Source organism: Plectropomus leopardus, chromosome 9 (assembly GCF_026936395.1).
Source record: "Plectropomus leopardus strain MGB_pleo_1.0 chromosome 9, ASM2693639v1, whole genome shotgun sequence".
Lineage (NCBI taxonomy): Eukaryota > Metazoa > Chordata > Actinopteri > Perciformes > Serranidae > Plectropomus > Plectropomus leopardus.
The window spans coordinates 8,554,787-8,575,391 of NC_142184.1; the positions used below are offsets into that span (position 1 = coordinate 8,554,787).

At 39.5% G+C, this 20,605-nt stretch overlaps 1 protein-coding gene across 1 annotated transcript; it reads right to left on the minus strand.

Moving 5' to 3' along the window:
- Positions 1 to 580: 580 nt before the first annotated feature.
- Positions 581 to 20,214, minus strand: dnmt3ba (DNA (cytosine-5-)-methyltransferase 3 beta, duplicate a). The gene is made up of 26 exons (XM_088081877.1): positions 20,047 to 20,214; positions 17,938 to 18,072; positions 17,174 to 17,319; positions 15,314 to 15,485; positions 13,538 to 15,201; positions 13,323 to 13,446; positions 13,160 to 13,216; positions 12,850 to 12,884; positions 12,348 to 12,479; positions 10,984 to 11,046; positions 10,708 to 10,857; positions 10,522 to 10,629; positions 10,064 to 10,193; positions 9,822 to 9,944; positions 9,622 to 9,666; positions 9,455 to 9,534; positions 9,190 to 9,302; positions 7,337 to 7,520; positions 6,376 to 6,460; positions 5,018 to 5,163; positions 4,752 to 4,842; positions 4,437 to 4,585; positions 4,254 to 4,339; positions 4,065 to 4,134; positions 3,216 to 3,334; positions 581 to 3,115 (listed from the first exon to the last, which is right to left on the minus strand). Exons 2-26 carry the CDS (start codon positions 18,059 to 18,061, stop codon positions 2,968 to 2,970), a joined length of 4,344 nt encoding a protein of 1,447 aa, XP_087938003.1. The 5' UTR covers positions 18,062 to 18,072; positions 20,047 to 20,214; the 3' UTR covers positions 581 to 2,967.
- Positions 20,215 to 20,605: the final 391 nt, after the last annotated feature.

Here is a 20,605-nt window from a genome sequence, read left to right on the forward strand (position 1 = left end):
AGGTAACATGATCCATTTGAACAATAAAAACACAGATGAGCACAGGATTGTAGTGTACGGACACCTCAACAGTGCTGTCAACGTTTTAAAGGAATTTTTAAAAAAGTTTTAAAAAAAAAAAAAAAAAAAAAATCAAATATTCTGAAAATAAAAGCACTCATGCAAACTAATGGTTCATGTCTCGCTGAGATTTAAAGGACCATATTAGTGTTTTTTTAGCGTGTATGCTACATAAACATTTCTGCTGTTTGCAAAAAACTAATTCTTCCTTTGCATGTAATGATTTCTTTCCATCATAAGGTGACTGTTTTTGTACAAACAACAGTCAAAAATCCAAATCCAGAATCCAAGATTAAAGTGAAACATTTAAGGAAGCACCGGTTGGATCTGACAGTGATGAAACACAGAGCAGGTGCTTCTGACACTCAGGTGGACTTCTGTCCAGTTTGAGGCTCACTGCTTTGTTTAAATGAAAAGTTCAAGGGCCGTCATCACCACTGAAACGTGATCGAAAAAATGGTCATGTGGGGAAAGGTGTGGTCATTGATGTTGTTAAACCGCCCTCTTTGTTTTTACATGATTTTTTTTTTTTTTGCATTTTTTTCCCTTTTAATTAAAAGAAAATATTATATTATTTAATTGTCTTTATCATTGTTATTGACTTAGATTTTTGTAATTTCTATTTAATTTTTTGGCTTTCTTTCTTTCTTTGTTTTTATTTATTTTTTTTTTTTACATTCTGCCCTCTTCATTGGGGCTTTTTTGATTTGTCATATGTTGCTTATAAAACTAACTAATAAAAGAAAAATAATTCCTGTGTGTACAGGATTACTAATTAGTATCTTGTTCTTCCAGTATTCACTGTTTGACCCTCAGGAAGATACATGTAGGTCTTTTTTTTGTTTTTAAATAAAAGGCCAATAAAAGCTGTTAAACTTTAGTACTTAAACAAAGCAGCGTGCGTTGGCTGTAAGTTAGAGTACGCTGTTAGGTACACTTAATCTTTTTTGTTTTTATAGTGTACACACTGTTTTAGAAGGAAATGTGCAAAACCATTGTAATGATCCTTTAAGGTAGACATCTAGAAGACATCTGCCGTCTCTTCCTTATTACAGTAATATTGAAGACACTGAAATATTAAAAACAATCATGTTTGTTCTCAGTGAGCAGACAGAACATATTTTTTGGTATAAATAGCAGTGTAAAACAGATAAAAATGTTAGCACCAATGCAAAACCAGTGAAGTAATTTTGGACAAAATCACTGGTGCACTACAGTCAGCTGAATGTATTTGGATAAAAAACCTATTAAAAACGCAGATTAAAAAAATCACCTAGGAAAAACATTATTAAAATTAATCACAACTAAAGAGGAAGACAAATAGATCAGACTTAAAACCCTTGGTAAGATTATGCAATAAAACAATAGAAAATACAGATCATGTAGCAAGATTTCATATTCATAAATTAAACATGGGATAAAAAAGTGTAACTGCAAATTTTTAACCAGTAAAATCGGTGTTGAGGTAGAGACTTGAGGCCTGAACCATGAAGCAAGTTGGACGGCTCTCAATGGGTTGCTAACATGGTGATCCTGAATGACCAGTATCATGAGGCTGGTTATCAATATAAAAATATTCATGTATCATTATTAAACAAAAAGAATCAAGTAAGAAATTATAGAAATATTAGTAATTATATCCAAATATGAAAAGCATAAATAAGTTTAGGTATAAGTATAAAGGTATTCTGTCTAATGATAAACAAACTATTTTCGATCAATGATCTAATTAAAAAGAGTTAAAGTGAAACACTTCCTGCCGCTTAGATAAATTGTTATTGATCATTGTAATAATTATGATAGGCAGTGATTCTACTTATCTATAAAAACGTCTCTATTGCAACTTTATAGTTTTATTGAAACGCAGTCGGCCCCTTTTCACTGCCTGTTCAAAGCAGGAATGTCACGCAGAAAGTCCTGTGTAAAAGGTAAGATTGTACAATTTGGAGGCAGAGTTGTCCCGCCTTTAAACTGGCAACAGAGGTAGTAACAGCGGCAAATTGACGTCCATGTAAAAGGATGGAATGGGTGTGACATGTTGACGGCGTTGGTGTTAAGTGTGCAACACCGATTGAAAATGCAGCTAGCAGGAGTTACCAGCTAACTCAAAGAAGAAGAACTGCGGCCAAAAATCTCTGCAAACTGGGGAGACAATCAGGTCCAGGAGCTACTTACGCTGCAAACAGCTTGAGATCAGCCACCGTGTAACAGGTCAGTAAATAACTGTCATTACCACGTTATGCTATTGCTTTTGTTTATAGAGCATTGCCGACACATGTTATGAGTCGCACAAGAGACTGACCCTGTTTGCTTCTAGAACGCCAACATGCGGTCTAAAATCACTCACCGGGGCGGCACTTTGCTGTCGTTTGACTCTGTATAAAAAAAGCAAAGCTAACAAAATCATGGGACGTTGCTGCAGTCCCATCACGGGATCTCTATTGTGAAAAGAACTTGAGTGTCATGTCAGGAATCTGTAGGTATTACTCATTTTTTCCACTGAGCTGACTGTTCAGTAATGACGCAGTTAGCAGGATAACATGGTGATGTACTCTGATTTAAGGTGAAACAGTTTCATGATACTGGAAAACCTGAGTCGAGCCCAAAGACAGCTGGCTAACCGTCTAATCTCGCTTCGTGATTCAGGCCCATGTTCTGAGCAACATCACTGTTTGATCACAGCACCATTATTTATCAGAGGAAATCTAGAAAAAAACAAATTGAAAAGTGCCTGCTGGTGATAGTGGATCAGAGATGACTGACGACTCACAGGATTAAAATAGCTCATGAGTAAACACTTCTAAAAGTCAAAGTAGTTAATTAAGTCTTTGAAAAAAGACAAGAGAGTTTGAACTACCTAGGAATGCAGGGTGGGATGAGGCAGTAGGTTTACCGCTGCTGCTCAGTTCACAGTTTTTCACATTCAAAATAATCCTTCAGCGGAGCGAAGAGGTGACGGATAACAGGGACGCTCCAGGAGCGACCCAGGACTTTCTGCCTCTGATTCCGGCCCATGTTGTTCACATCTGTGTAGTGTTTGGGGAAGCCAAAGATCCTGAAAGAGTCCACCATGAAAAATGATGTTAGTTACAAAGTACGTATGTGGTCATAACCCAGAAGTGTCCTGCAAAAACATAATTTCCAGAATTGCTTACTGTTCCATTTCGGTGCACCACAGGTAGTCCTCCTTGCCGTTCATGGTGACCGGAAGTGGCCCAGACTTGCCCTGTCTTATCGAGTTGCTCTTTGTTGTGATGGTGCGGACTTTTTCAAACTGCAGGAAGAGACGACAATACAGAATCAGGGTGTTTCTGCAGGGCTCTCCAAAACTTTTTTAGATCCTTTTAATACCACAAAGAATGCAATTTAATACCTGTTTCAAACTGGACAATGTATGAAAACCAGTTGGGGTAATGTGGCCTAAAACAATTTATCATACTACATCTAGAGATGAGCGATGATATCTGCACGTCATCTGTATCAGCAGATATTGGCTTTAAAATGAAATATCGGAATCAGCCAACATGCTGATTTCTACTGAAATCAGAAACCTATATATATACCTTATATATAGTACACTATTATGTTGCCACATAATAGCAACATAACAATGTACTACTATGGACATTACTGCCCGTAGTAGAAAATATCTAAGACTTATATTATGTATATTTAAAAACACCTTCTCATGCCTGTTGTTGATGAAATTTTATTATTTCAAAGACTTTTCAATACTTGCAGATACCTTGCTCTCCAGGTTATGTTGCTGCTTCAACAACAGCAAACATCAACAGAGTATAGTCACTTCAGGTTAAATGGACTGCACTTAGATGCCACGAGTAAATTCACTCACCCGTCCACTCATCAAAGTGTCCTTGGACACTTTGATGAGTGGACTGGATGAGTCAGAGCATGAACCACCAACTCTGCGATTAATGGACGACCAGCTCTACCTCCTGAGCCGTCGTCATCGATCTTAGACTGAATAAACTAAATGCTTCTACCTTTGCCACACGTCCAAGTTCCAAACAGTCCTGAAGACCCACTTTATCATCCAGAGACGAGGCGAGAGGTCTAAAGAGAAACGCAGACAGGCATGGAAACTCAACACTTTGTTTTGAGGAGAACATTTTTGGTGTTAAGAGTGAGAATATGCATTATAAAAAGGAATATTATAGTGGATTAGTATGAACCTGTTCATGCCAGGAACGTTCCCCCAAAAGTAGCGCGCTCTGTGAGCAGGACTGACTTTCACTGCGTCGATGAGAATCGGATTACACTGAAGAAGAAGAAAGAGGACACAAATCATGAGCAATATGACTTTTTCCTGCCATTGGACTGACAGGAGACTTTCACAGATAATCGAATATAATCACCTCAAGGAATCTGCAGATATCTGACTTGTCGTGAGCACTCATGAAAACCACATTCTCAAACAACCAGAAGAATGGACGGTCATCATCCTCCTTCGGCTTCAACAGGGTCAGAAGGCGGTAGAACTCAAAAAAGAGCCTTCCAGTGCCCTCTGCAGGACAGACAGAGAAACAGAGGTTTATGAAGGATGAAGAGTGAACATGTGTAAAGGATGCTGAAATCTTAATATTGCCAGTATTTTATCAGGAACTGCTTGTTTATCATTCAGCATGAACAGCTAACAAAATGCCTTTGAAAGACGTTTGGAGGCTGCATACCAAATAATCCCTTTCGAAGAGGGTTGACCATTGACAGGTCGTTACAGGGACTGCCTCCAATCAGAAGATCAATTGGACCCCACTCAGCCAACTGCAACACACAACCACAGAGTTCAAGTTTGTATTTTTCACAACGTTTTTTTCCTCTTTGGTTTGACACAAGCTTCATGAACTAAATGAGTCAAAGGTTGGATCCAGATTGGTTTCAGTGTTCGGTGCAGCAAACACGGATAAACTGTAGCAGTAATCATACAACTTGTACTCACATGTTTCCTTGTGATGGTACGAACATCGTTGACATATTCAATCTTTCCCGCGTGCTTGACCATCCCCACAGCAATCGAATCGTCACAAATCTCTGAGGCAATGTAGCGCTCAATCTTGAAGCCCAGGTCTTTGAGCACCAGGTATCCTGTCATGATTCAACAGTGAACAGAACCAGGTTACTGATAAGAACCGTACACATATTTCAGGCTGTGTAAACTCAATTTAAATGGAACACATTGTTCAGGTAACTGTCTGCAGCTTTCAAAGGCCCCTCCTCAGTAGTATGTATACACTACAGACTGTATAAAAAAGTGGACATACCACTGTGACATCAATAGGGATGTATTATTATATTATAGCTGAAAGCGCCAGACGAAGAGAGGGAGGAGAGCCAGCATCAGGGTGAGGCTGACCTGACTTGGGTCGGGAGCTGTTCTTCTACCAAACCTTCTTGTGACTAATAATGGTCGCAGGAGAGTGAAGTGGATGAGATGCGATTGAGGCTCACTCAGCAGCAGGAAATCAGAGACTGCTCTGCGTATCTTCACAGAGACATGGTTAACCCCTAACATCCTGGATCAAGTTAGAGTATTGCAGTGGATGGGCTGACCTTGATGGGAGCCATAAGGACACAAGACTGATGCAAATTCAAAAAATGTCCTACAGGAATTGAATGATGCCATCAGCAGCAACATGCACAAGTAACCGGCTGGATTCTTCATAGTAACTGTTGATTTTAATCAACTCATACTTCAACTAAAGAAGATGTAACAGGAATAAGGACAAATTAAGTCCAGATACAACCATGGAGACAAGCCCCAGTTCATTCCTATGAGAAGTTCTCATTGGTGACTGACTTCCAGTTTTGCACTTCGCTAGCTTAAATGGCAGTTTAAAAAATTTAATCATGCTGGTCTTTTAAACTTTCCAAATTTTATCAAACTGGACATCTTAAACCTGGATATTTCACAAAGGTTTTTACGCTCACATTTTTTTAAAAACTCATTTACAGATGTCTCTTTCCTGATGTAAGTCAATGGGGAAAAGTCTTCTGGGCCAGTGGGCATCATGTGACTGTCCCAGACGGTGTAATTCCACTTTTGACCACTATATAAAATTCACATCAGAGCCTAGCACACTTCCTGGGGGCTTGGACGTCACCCATTGTGGCCTCATGTTTAACATTTTAGTCATTACCATCTTATTTATTTATTTTTTGAGCCAGAGGTGATGATATTCTGTCGAGAGAGTGAAACCACTTTGTTACCCTCTTTTATACAAGCTATGGACAAAATCTTACAGAGACTGGATTAGTTTGTCTAAATCACAAGATTGTCACATAAAATAATGAACCAACCTGTTGCAATGCCATCAAAAAGCGAAAGCACCCTGATTGGTCTGCGCTGGTCAGCAGGAATGGAGGGGTAAACTCTGTGAGGCTCCTGTGATTAAAAAAAAAAAAAACAAAACACAACTTTGAGTACAGGTGCACCAATTATATTACAGCATATTTTGCAACAGACAACTATCACAAAGCTGTTTCTTTATGTATTTACAATGTGGAGAAACACAGCAAATCACCAGATGTGATGTTTTGCCCTTTCGTTGCAAGTCAGATGAATAATTTTAATAGCTGCAACAATTTTGAATCAATTATTCGATCAACATAACTACATGTTACATGCTATTTATCAAACACATATACTTTAAATTCCCTGATTTAGGAGAATATATACAGTATATGTAGATACATGAAAAAAATACATTGCTTTTTGCAGATTTTTTTATTAACCTTGATGGCAATAACCTTCATAACTTTACGCTAAGAACATAACTTTGCAAAAGGTACTTAACAAGATTTGTGGGGCACTACTTTGTAGGATATCATACAAACCATTGTATAGGCACATGCTGCACATTCAATATCTCAAGTCTCATAACCCAATATCATGCCTTTTACGTTCCCTTGATACCCGTTACATAACCATTTCTTGATTGAATCAGAATTCTTTTGGTGGTTGAGTATGGAATTAGTTCCTACTTCACGTCCGGAAAGGAAGCTCTATTAATCCATTTTGAATCGAGTCTGGAAACGCATCTTTTTTCAATATACTACGATCTCTTCTTTATTCAACAGCTGGAAACCCAAATCACTGACGGTTTTAACTCACTGGTAAGTAGGCTAGCTATGCCAATCCTGCCATGGTTATACTTTAAGATCTCTGTTTTTAAAATACTACCCTTAGCCTTGTCATATTAACATCAATATGTATGTGTGTTTACTTTTGTGCACTTAGAGAATTAAGTGTGGTACGTACAAACTCCATGGCGCTGTTGTTGGCAAAGAAGTCCTGAACCTTGACGCTCCAGTCTGGTCTGAGTTTGAGGTTTCCCTTACACAGTGACGGCTGGCACATGTAGCAGCTCCAGGGATCAACATCTTTCAGCTTGTCAAAGGTTCCCGTTCCCACCAGGATTTCCAGACAGTCCTTACAGAAACATCTGGAAGAGACAGAAAACACCAGGGAATGTTCATCCAAATGAGACAATGAAACTGTGCAGAAACAATAATGAAGTAGAGCTGTAGACCAGTTTTAAATGACCATCATTGCTAATTCTTATAAATTAGTCATTTAGAGAGTTGAAATTTAAGGAATGTGGATGAAAAAACTACCCGCTTTCTTAAAAGCCCTGAGCAACCAATTGCTGCTATTTGCATCAAAATCAAACTCTTTCTCAGAGTCGTACCTACAGATACAATACACAGTATTTTTAGATCATTATTTCTGTTGTTCAAAAACAACATTCCTTATGCCACTTATGAAAACAAATAAAATACTTTTTATAACTCAATAACCTGCCAGAGAATCATCAGATTTGTACGTTTTCTTCAGTATCACAGTCGTCCAGTGAAAGTTGTCTGTACATTTTATTGGTACACTGCAAACAGAAACTGCTAGCAGCCAATCCAGGATGCTTTTAATGGTGCCAATTTGCCAAACTATAATAATTCACTGGCTTGATAAAAAAAAACAGGGTTAAAGTTGTAACCATAGCATAAATCACTGAATTGATAACCACAATACACTTTCTGTTGACTTCCTCAAAGCATTATTGAAACCACAGGAACTTTAGGGAGATGCAACTGTTTTGATCTTATTTAAGGGCTCTGACAATCCAAGCCGACGTTTGGCCGTCAGTCGATGTCAGGCCGTTGGTAAGCATGTGTCGCCCTGGTTTGTGTGGAGTGTCCTGCACTGTTGACACTAGTCAGACCTTGTTGGTTTTTTTTGGCTGAGACAACATACTGAATCGGTGTTACCAGGCGGAACCCACTGGTGAATGAAATCACTTCGATTGGCGGGTCAACAAGGTGAGAAGAGAATCAAGACGTGAGGAAAGTAAACAAACAGCTACAGTCAAGAAGGCGTGAGATTAAAACAAGTATTTTTTAACCGTTGAGCTCTTCAGCATTGTTTGCTATTTTTTGCTAACTATTTGCTGGCTCATCATAAATTTTCCTCGTTTTTTCAACATCGGGTTGTGTTGTTACTGTGCAAGACCGACCTCTACCTCACCTGGTAGATTGTGCCCGCTACATAGGCTGAGCTCAACTGAGGTTTTGTTAATGTGCTAACTGGCTAACTTGCATCTTGAATCCTTCCTGTTAGTCTCCCTGTTTCCCTTTTTAAAGGACTAACAAAGACTACCACCACTGGCTGGTGTGGAGTTTTTTCCTCTCATTCAGGTGCAGAGCATAGGTGATATTTGGCCATTACACCAAAACATTTTGGCCAAGTCAGCGCAAAAATTTCATCATCATTGCCACAGATTCTTTGATGTTGGTTCGTTGTGTCTGGGTCCTTAAAGGGGCTACAGTGTCTGCCTTGATCTACCTGGTGCTATTCACAGGAGTCTGTATGGTGATGGGCAGTCAAAGTCAAACATCTTCAGCAAGTTTTCTCAAGTGTTTAAGAAATCTGCCTCAATAATTGCTCGTAATTTTATTCTGTTCTGCATCTCTTACGTCTTTGCTAAATGACAATAAAAGGAATCTTGAATGACGTGCTAATTGAGTTTTGTGTATCATTATTCAAAATACTAAAAAAAACCCAGATACTGTTACAGTGACAAAAAATAAACATCGTTATAATAAGTGAGCAGCGTTTACCTGCAGCAGCTGGAGTTTCCACACAAAATGACCTCTAAGCCGGCGCAGCATATGGTGCAATATGACTGGTAGCCGTCTTCGTCGTAGCGATACAGGGTCTCTGTGAAGTTCTCCTGCAAACAGTGACAAGGTCGTTTTGCAGCATTTAGGATGTTAATAGCAGCTGTGTTTCAGATGGAGGTTAGACATTAAGAAACTGGGCTGGGATGGAGGGAAGCAGACCATGTACAGCAGACAGAGATAGATTGTTGGATTATTAGGTTACCTTGCATTTCAGACAAAGACCACCTTCAAACAACGGGTGCTGCACTTCAATCTCAGTCGATCCACAAGACAAACAATAATCTGAAATAACAAACCGTTGCCTCAAAATTACAAATTTCAAAGATTTTAAATCACAAACCTCTTCAATACTCTCACAACAAAACCTACCTTCAATAGTTTTGCCTTTCCCTTTGATCTTTTCTCTCATTATTTCTGTAAAGTAAAATAAAATACAACAAATCACAAACAGGGAAAAATAATGATGAAAGTAGCATAAAAACTATGATTGAATCTAGGGGGTTTCTTTTATTTTCACGCTGCTTTGACATCATGTTTGCGGACTAAATGTGGACAAAAATAACACGAACCTCTGTTGTAGGTGACGGCAGATGCAACTGCCTTGTTTTTAAAAACATATTTCCTTTTCGCTGGAGGGTGGTAGTCAGATACGGCAGAGTCAGAATCTTGATGCACACTAGACTCTTGAAGACCTGAAAAAATGGAATCGAGAAATTCCATAAAGCAACGCAGCCTGAACGAGCCACTCCCTGAGGCGTTCTGTAAATCTAGTGATTAACAAATAAGTAAATGTCTATAATTGTGAACTTACCAGGAGGTGCGAATCCTTCAGGTCCTGTTGGCAGAAATCCTTCAGAAGCCCATTCCATCATCAGCTTCAGCTCTTTTTCTTTATTTCCTTCTGCCTCAGCAAAAGACTTCCCACATCGCTCACCTGCCAACTGCAGATTACAAACATTTCCTGGCACTGAGTTCACACATTCACAGAGTTTCTGAGCTATCAGCCTAACACCACGTTGCATGAAACATCTTTGTGGTTGACCGATTACTGGCAAGATATTCATAGTCTGTACATATATATATATATATATATATATATTTTTATTTATTTTTTATCCAATAGCCAATAAAATAAATGAGTTGAAAAATGAGCTAATTTAACTGCAGTCACATTAATGTCTCAGAGCTCTTTCTGATTGGGTACACATAATGCCAATTAACACTGAAGGCAGCTGTGACTCTGATGGGCAAAGACGAACGCAGACTTACCTCGATGATTTGGTAGATGGCTTGTTTGTAGACAGACAAGCTGGCAAAGGAATTTTTGCAGAAGCACTTAGTGAAGGCACGAAACGGCATTAGACCCTCCGTATGGATCTGAAACAGGAAGGAAGGATTATGTAGAAATCCAGTTCAAGACGTGACGTGTTTGTGCAGCTGAGCACATTTACTAACCTCTGAGAACATCCCGTCTCCGAACCACTCCACCCTCCGCATTGCCGGGGGAGCTGACTTGGTTTTCCAAGGCATCACCATCCCAGGCCACCAGGAGAAACCCTTTAATTTCCCCCACACAAGCTCTCCTGTTGGATACCCTTTCCCATCCTGCATTAAAAAAGACAAGACAGAAAAGCACTGATATTTGAAACTGCATTTTCATCTAATAAAATATCATCTGACGTCTGATTTGCACAAATTATTATGAGCTTCCTCCTACAACTGTTCCTTTACCTGGTAGGCCTGTTTCCGTCGTCCTCTTGGCGTGAGTTTACTCGATGGTGATGTCTCTTCTGCCTTAGAGTCAAACAAATTTAAAACAGAGTCAAACATTTAAGTCAAAATAACAAGTAGTTTAGGTTAAATTACTGCATTTAATACTATGCAGTTCCAAATTTCTCAATCACTTAAGAAATTGTTTTTGATTTTTAAATTCAAGTGATTTGGAGGAGCGAATATGTTAAAAACAAGAAGCAGGTGAGTCCTTCATCCTGTGAAGACATGAATATTCACTTTGTTCAAAGCAGTTTAGTAAACTGAAATATAATGACTGATCCGAAACATCTTTTCAAGAAAGATCATCTAAATTGATTTAAAAAATGAGAGCCAGCATTATTATTAGGATTTTTTGACTTGGCACCACATGGACAAAGCGAATGATGAATCTGAAATGATGGTGTGTTAAACTCAAAGTTAAAATAGCAGTCCACGCAGGAAATGCTTCTTGCAGACATGGTTTCATTTTGTGTTAAAGAAATTCAGTGCTGGAACCAGGATTTCTTCAAAAAATAAGCCATTTATGCAGCAGAGATGCAAATAATTTTAAAATTGGTTCTTCATGACCAAAGAAAACAGAAAGGGGGCTGAAAATTTGTGTTTGCTTAAGAGGTAAAATCCACAACTACATGAAAGCACTGCGCCGCACCAGAACAGTCAACGCTCCCGCTGGTGGGTGATGTACTATGAGTTTGTTGTCCGAATAACAATTTCGAAGCCAGCCGGTAACAAACAATCCTGTATCAAAGTTAAACAGCAAAACAAAATTTATTTCTGAAAACATTTTTTGGCTAAAAGTAGGAAACCTATTAAACAGGATCTTGGTTTGTATTTGACCACCACTGCTAAGTTTGACATTTGATCTCATTTTAAGAGGGAGAGAGAGAGAGAGAGAGAGAGAGAGAGAGAGAGAGAGAGAGAGAGAGAGAGAGAGACAGCTCTATCTTTTGATCAACTTCTGTAATCTTTGTGTTTGTGGTCATAGCGGCCATACAAAAATAGAAGCACAATCTGTAGTTTGTGCAACTGCCCAAAAGTCAGTGAAAATCTTTTGGATGGATTTTCGCCGGCAAATGAGCGGGGAGATCTCAGCGCTGGTTGGGTGTTTTGATACAAGACGTTATCAAAATATAATATCCCTATTAGTGTAACATAATAAATGAATCAAAGTTCATTTAAAGGGTTCCTTCGGTGCTTTAGACCTTAGATCAAAAGGATTCCGACTTGATCAAATGCTATTCTGTTTTGTTCCAGTAATTCAGAGGGCAGAGAGGTCGGTCATAGCCATGTGGTATTCTGGTAGTACTCTTAAGTATACCTACCACCTCATCTGGGGACTCCCGTCTCTTAACATCACCTACAGGGCTGGACCAGGTGCTAGCACCAGCCTGAAACACTGTACGGGCTTGTGGCTTCTGGCGCAAGCTGCTCTCCCAGCCATAACCTCCCCTAATCTGAGAGACAACACACTCATATATTATGCACATGCAAATGTATGCCAAAACACACACACATACATGCCTTCATGTGGGGGAAAACTGCACCATATCACACCAGTGATCATGTTAGAAAAAAGGTCATAATGAATAAAGCGGTGAATAAAGAGGAAAGGGACTGTTTAGTCGATGAGAGGGAACAAAAAGAGCAAAATATGATGCAGCAAAAATATGTGTCTGTGTTTTCAGTCTAGTTCTGTGTGTAGCTGATTGTATTTCTGGGCAAATAACAGACATGAAAGCAGCATTTGAATTCAGAAAAGGCGACTGCAATTTTACATTAAAAGCCTTTGTTTTTAACGTTGCTTCTTTTCTGAAAATCTTTTACCTCATTCCACGGGATGCCATTCTCCACAGCGTGTTCTTTGGAAGAAAAATGAAAGCATTTTAGTAAGTTCTCGTGTTGAGATCAGAGATATGATAACTATATTCTGACATGTTAATTAAAACTGGCAAACTGGAAAATGTTAAAACTCAGTCTTAAAAAATTACGAAAGTAAAATTACACTGTCATGATGATATGACAGATTTTTTTTTAAAATAGTGTAAATTCTGCAAATAAAAAGTACAAAAATCAGGGATGCCCAATAGGATTGTGAGAAGAGTTTTTTAAAAAAAGTACAAAAATTGTTACTTACCACTGATCTTTGTGAGGCGGACTTCACAGGGCTTCACATTGAAGCCGTTCAACCGTTCTAGAAAATAGCATTTAAGAGTGACTAACATGTAAGAGAATGCACTAATTTCTTGTGAACATAATTTACTTGTTTGAGTTAACTAATGAACTTTCTTTCTTCTTACCATCAAAGTGGACTGGGGTGCTGCTGGGGTTGTCAGAGAGAACACTGTCGGATGTGATGTCCAACTCGCTCTCTGTAAAGGCCTCATTCTCAGAGAACAGTGCATCATCTTCACTCTCCAGAGCCTGAGACAGGATATACAGCAAGTGCAGAGAAAGAATTAAAGACGCAAAAACTCAACACAGCCAAATTCGTACACCTCCTCCATTTACATACCTTACAAACCTGCTGAGCGTCGAGCGGACGACAGGGGAGCGACAACAGGGTCAGAACAAGCTTTCTGAAGATTGAGGTCGGCTTGGTGTCCTTCAATACACCGGCCCAGTGTTTCTCAAGTGAAATCTTGGCTGAGTTTTCCTTGTCTTCCTCCTCAGCCTTCTGATACTCAAGGAATTCACTTGTGAGCTGGCTGACCTCCTCAGGGGAGCTGCAGATTTTCAGCTTGGTCCCAAGCTCCCCGACCACTTCCCTGGTCACCTTCACTCTGCTCTGAGGGCTCAACAGCTGAGCTATGCTCCTTAGCACCTCATCACTTAGAGGCAGCTTCTCTGCAATGCAACCTGTGAGTGCGGCGTAGAAAGACAACACCTCCTCTTTAAACAGCGGCAGAGCCTCTGCCGCCTCAGACTCGCTCAGGAAGTCTTCCACAGCTTTTCCACCCAGACTGAGTTCAGGACTGGACAGGTGGAAATTCTTGTCCTTCAGGATTTCTGCATCTCTTTCTTTCAGGAAGCGAACAGCAGCTTCAGGCTGAAGGAAGTAGGAGGTATAAGTGCTCAACAGGCTACTGGCTTCTTCCAGGATGAGCAGCATATCAGCTCGGGCAGCTCCCTCCTTCGTCTGCAGGTGATTTTGGAAACTGTGCAGAGGCTTTAAGGCTTGTTCAAGGAACATATATGTTGCCCTGACTTTGGGATCCAGCAGCTTGGAGCAGATTAACTTGGCTTTGTCGTCGTCTTTGTCACAAGACTTAAAATACGTTACGAGATCTCTCCATTTTTCCAAAATATTTGTGACTAATGGGCAGAGCTTAAGGCAGCTGGTGTTGAGATGAAATGATGAACTGTCCACAGTGTCTGAGCCAAAAAGAGCCTTGAGGTTGTCATTCTTGGTGGAGCAGGAGGAGTAGTAGGCATGGATATCTACCATCAACTCTTGAGCCTGACTTGAGAGCTCCTTAACCCCAGCATGACAAGCTGCATCTGCGATGGCGTACAGCCCTCCTAAGGCGACTATGTTCGGGTTGAGTTCCCTGAGCTGCGAGCAGATCTGCTCTGAGGCTGCAACATTATCGTCAGAATAAACGGTGGCAAGATTATCTGTGTGTAACCCGAATTTCTTCAAGGTTTCTGCCACTGCTGGTGCTGTTTGATCCCCTGCACCATCCACTGACTGAAGAGCATCCAGAAATCGGATACAGTGCCTGGAGGCTTCGACATCAAAATACCCGACAAGGACCACAGAGGCAGTATCATCCTTTCCGAGGGTTTTCCCTCCATAAATGTACACGCAGTAAGGAGTGTGCTGGCAAACAGATTTGATGTCTTTGGAGTATTGCAATGAGCGTTTACAGCGTGCATAACGTCTAGTCACATGGTCACCGTTAACAGAGGGTTTGCTCTCCGGGCAAACACCGTTGGAAATTTGTGCCCTTTTCTTGTGTTTGTTGGTTTCCACATGTCGCCTGAGTTCAAAAAGGCCTTTCTGAAATGTCTTCAGGTTTCTATCGCAAGGGCGGCAGAAGGTATATTGCTCTCCAAGAGGACTCTGGTCAACCCAATCAAAAATGTCCTTCCACTTTTCAGAGAAAGGGAATTCTCTAGCAGGTGCAGTGCTGACCACCTTATCTGTCTCCATGTCTGATACCAGTTTAGGTTCCCCTGACAAAGTAAGAGAAAACAATTATTACTGCACAGTTACTGTAAATGTGATAAGCAAAACAAAACATGCAGCCCTACTTTATTTTCACAGAGACAGAAAATATTGAGATACCTTCACATGATTTGGGAAGCACAAAAGTAGGGCTGATTTCCTGGCTGTCCCGAGCTTTCACAGGGTCGTATTCTTCACTTTTTCCATTTGCGTTGTAGAAAGCTTTGAACCACTTCAGGATCTCAAAGTTGCTTTTAGAATCCCCTTTTATTATCTCATCGACTGGAATCGTCTAAACCAAGACAAAGAAGACATGAAAAAATTTGAAAGTAAATATGACTTCCACACTGAATATAAGGATAGGGATATAGTGTAACTTTTTGAGAAGTAAACATCTTTTTGTGTTGAGCAGATCGAGACCCCTCTCACACCTCTACACTAAATAAGAACAGTCCCTCCAGGACTTCACAGGCTGTTTTGAGAATGTTGCAACCTGAAATGCCTGATTTCATGGCAGCTTTTTTAAAAACAATTGCGATGCAAGTTGCAATAGTTTGGGGCATTTTCTTCTAGAGAGTTAATTTTTTAAGTTAGAATGAGACGGGATGCACATTATGATATGATGCATTTTCAGAGCCAAAATTGCCATAAAAAAGGGTTTTTTTTAAAAATCTTAGATGGTTCAACGTTTTCTTTGTCATATTCCTCAGACAGTCAGGAAGATTTAGAAACTGTGTGATCAATAAGGATGAAACAGGCCGGCCTGATTGTAAGGACAGTAGTCTACAGGAAGAAATAGGCTACTTTACAAATAAGGCAGACACTGAAGAAAGAGACCACCGTGCACCGGCTGAGCTGAGGGAGAGCCAGGTGTGCTTTTCACGGCTTGACAGCGGTTGTGACACTTTATAGTTTGTTAAGTCAAAAAGCTTAAACAATTATGAAATACAATAATCTGTGTCCGGAGTTCTAAAGTGATCTGTTAAATTTGGTTGTGTTTTTAAAATGATGCATGTCCACACTATGAAAGATGGTCTTGACACCAAAATGGCTCAATAAATGTTGGGTGACGTGTGCTGTGTGCGGCTGTAAAATGAAATGAGTCAAAATTGTGGCGACTGGACAAAATTTCAAGGTTGTGCAGAATTCAGACTGGCTGAATTTGGATTTATTGTTCGAATAGCATCATCACAAAATCGAGGTGGGAGTGTATAATGCTCCAGAGCCCATTTTAGAATCAGAGATACTTTAATGATCCCCAGGGATAAACTGTGGTTCGTTACCGGTCGCTCTGATGCCAGCACAGAGAATTATCGCAAGTCGAAATAAGTACAAGCACATGATATATAAATAGAAATATAAATATAGAAATACATTAATAGTAACCAATTTGTGCAGTATGTAAATATTTAAATATAAAATATAATGTATGTATAGTATGTTAAATATGTTAGTGCAAAATATAAATGCGATCTACAATAATGGACAACTTAGCACTAATATGTGAATATTTCAATTATAATGTGGATAACTTGCTGACTGTGTAATGTGTATAAATATATATATATATATATATATATATAAATATGTGCACAGCTACAACACTAAAGAACAGAGATATACATAAGCAAGAATAACTCTAATGTTATATGCAATAAATACATTGTGTAACATGTTAAATATCGCCTATATTCAAGAGATGGAAGAATATTGCACATTTGAATAATTGCACAGAAGATGGCTGTAGCTGAAATATTGCACAAAATATTGCAGTTAAGACAGTGATATAAAGAACTATTGTGCCTTAAAAACCCTATTGCACAGTTGAAGTATAATAAATAAATTATGGAATTTTAATTGTAGATGATTGTAGCTTAGCTTAGCATGAAGACTGAGAACAGGAGGCTGACTCCATCCAAAGGTGCAGAGATATCCCTATGAGAAACTGTAATGCTTCTGTACAAGAAAAAAGGTACATACCTTTGTGATGCCGCTCTTGCTGAAGGCCTCACTGAGGAGACTGAAGTTGTGCTTAAAGTCGTCCTCACCTTGTGCATCAAACTTCACCTTGGTCATGTCAACAGAGCCAGGAATAACCCAGTCCATGATCTGACAGTGACATGCCCCTACAGGATCATCATCATCATCATCATCATCATCATCATCATCAAAAAAAAAAAAAAACAGTTCAGAAAGTGATGTCTGTGCAAATAGATGGGAGAACACACTTGTGCTGTTTTTCAGTAGCAGAGAAGATATTACATGATTACATGGAGCTCAGCAGTGAGTAGCTATGACCAATAAAACAGTGCTGGTGTGGTGCAGCCATTTTTCCACGCGGCTTCATTTAACAGCTCACTGTTTCTGCTTTTGCTATTCTTTCCAGAAATATTTAAGCTCCCCGACTGACTCTCTGACAGTGAAATTAAGCGAGAGATAAACTGCATTTCCTATAGCTGCTTCAAAATAAAAGCCTCCTGCTAGTTTGCCAGTGGAAAACTTTCAATGTGAGGGAGCTGCATCAAAATAGCAGTTACTTAGCACAGCTCAAATACAGGTTAAGTTACGTACAGTAAAAATAAAGCTGATATCTGAAAATATGAACATACATGTCAAGTATCAAAAGTTTGTACTACAGTATGCAGTGTTTACCCAGCGTTGACGCTGCTAAATGCATACAGCGGAAACACCAATATCCACTAAACAGGTGCTACATAAATAAAGTTATTGTTATTATCAATCACCTGAACCCATCTGCCGCACATCTTTGAAGTTGGTCTTCAGCAGGTTGTTGATCCAGGTCACCACATAAAAGCGGCTGCTTTTATCATGGTAGGAGTCTGGAGTCACAACCTCTGGGTTTGCCATCTTGCAGCTCTCTAAGGAAAAAGGGAACTTAAATTAATGATTTGACGAACAACAGCATTATTATCATAGTAAACCCATGTTAACATCTTCATTTTTTTACATTTCCATCTATATCAAATATAAAATCTCAACATTTTGTACATTTTTTTCTGTTGGATGGCTTTGGCTTCGGAGGAAGAGCGGATTGTCCACTGGTCACAGCGTTGGCAATTTGATCCCAAATACTATAATTACATCACAATGCGCTGTGATTGGTTTTACCTTATACCACCACACCCTGTCCACGCACTTCAATTACTTTCATTGTTTCAAAATCTGTCAATTATTTTCTTGATTATTTGATTTTTTATCTATAAAATATCATAAAGAAGAAAGACCAATCAGTATATCCCAAAGCCCAAGATGACATCCTCAAATGTCTGCCCACACACCAAAGATATTAAGTTTATTGTCATAGAGGTATAAACAAACCATAAAATATACATATATAAGAAGCTGGAATCTGATCATTTTCCTTTCTTCCCCTAAAAAATACTCAAACGGATGGAGCAAGATAGTTGGTGAATAATTTAATAGCTAATAACTGATAAATTAATAAATTAAACGTTGCCGCTTTAACCCAGAATGCCAAAAATATGGACTTTAACCCTTATAATCTTATTATATTTGATTAAGTATTCAATTATTTGTTGGGTGTTGCATTTATGTTTAGTAAAACCAGGACTGCCTCAATGACAAGAGTGTGGATGCAGTTATGAGTAAAAAAAAAAGACCTTATTAACTTCATAATTCAATAACTTGTTAACCACTAGGGTAGTTTTTTGTATAATTCCGTTTATCTGTTATACATCCTTGTTAGATCCTATGTTTAAAGTTGCACCCCCCACACCAGATGTTGTATGAGCCAACATCTCCACCAACTATATCATTCATGCAACACTGGCAGACAGATGTTAATCTACACCTTAACACTTTCTGTGAAGCATGCCCTTCCCAAACCTCAAAAGCTAGCCCTCGCATTGTTATTCATTAGAAAACATGGCTGTAAGTATGGCCAAAGCTAGTATTTACCCCTACCCCATGGCTGACTTCCAGGGTGGGGGTAGGGGGGGTGAGACTGGGCCAGTGGGTGGGTTTTAATCCCCTATTGTTAGACAGTGAAGAATAAAGAATGAGTGCTCTCTGACAAATAATCTTTAACATTTACGTCTTTCGGTTGCATCTGACTGTTTTCTTTTCATGTGTACATTTAGACACCGAGCTGAGCTGTAGCTGAGTGCTATGAGATACATGAGCCATGCTGCTGCCGCTGTATCTCCTCCCCTTCCTCCTCAATGTATAGAAAGCATAATGAAATCTCGCGTTGCGGAGTATTTTGCCGCGAACCTCTCCTGGTCCAGAACTTTCACTGAAAAGGAAACTTGAGCTTAAGCAATCGTGTAACTTTGCTTGCAATAAAAATAAATACAATACACCACAAGTGGCACAGTTACTGCCACGCCGACCGGCGTTACAATTTCTGTTTTTTCCTGCAACATTTCATGCATGGTGCAGAGGCTACAGCCTGGTTTCACATGAGGGGAGCGATCTTTATGTTTTAATATTATATTGAAGCAAGTAGTGAAAAGTGATGCATGCAAACACCCGTTTAATGAGGTGTAATTACAGCTGATTATCCACACACACGAGTCTTATTACAACAACCGGAACGAATAAAGTAATTGAAGTCAACAGCAGTCATTATTAGTAAGTCGAAACCTCCCCGGCTCACGATCCAATCTGCTTTTATCGCGGTGGGTTTGTATGAGCCGGTCTTTGTGTTGTGAGGGTTGGATTTACAACAAACCAGGACAATAAAACTGTAACAACGTGATCATGCGCGTATCATTCGCACACTGCATTTGCAGGGGAAAAAGTCTCAATATATTATAAGCGTTTGGTTTTGTGTATAGCATTACATAATAGATCGATCGTGCATAACTTACCTCGCCGGGTCCCTTATAGATGTAGATGCTCCCCCTGACTCTGGTGCTTCCTCCTACAGCACATTTTCCGGCCCTTGTGACGTCCGCGTCGGTACGAAGTGCTCCATTGGACGGCCGGTGCAGGAGGCTGTCCCGTAGTGGGACTGCTAGCTATTCTGCCACGGGATTAAAAACCTTTCAACCCCGAAGGAAAGAGCACAGAGTGTCCAAAAAGTCCAAGTTAATGCGAGCGCCGCATCACAGCAAAAGAAATACACAACACGATGGTTTTTATTGTGCGAAAATAAAATTCTGCTAACCAAGCTGAATTTTCGGTTTATTGTCTAAATTGACAACTATCACCAAACCCACTGAGGATAATCAGTTTGATCGTTAGTAATCGATAATACCATACTAGCGCCGCACAATAGACAAAACATTAATATCTCACTGAGTGTTGCTTTGTCAACAAATAATAACATGCTAACATTAGCTAGTTAGCTTCCGGTGTAACTGCTGACCGCCATGATGGTTTTCGTAAACGAAACGAATAGCGCATAAATTCGGAAACTTATAGTGA

Coding starts and splice junctions, on each gene's coding strand:
- dnmt3ba (XM_088081877.1), bottom strand. CDS start 18,061: ATGGCAAACCCAGAGGTTGTGACTCCAGACTCCTACCATGATAAAAGC. Junction 17,320..17,937: donor TGTGCGGCAGATGGGTTCAG/GTGATTGATAAT, acceptor ATGATCCTGTAG/GGGCATGTCACTGTCAGATC. Junction 3,116..3,215: donor TGGTGCACCGAAATGGAACA/GTAAGCAATTCT, acceptor GGACTCTTTCAG/GATCTTTGGCTTCCCCAAAC.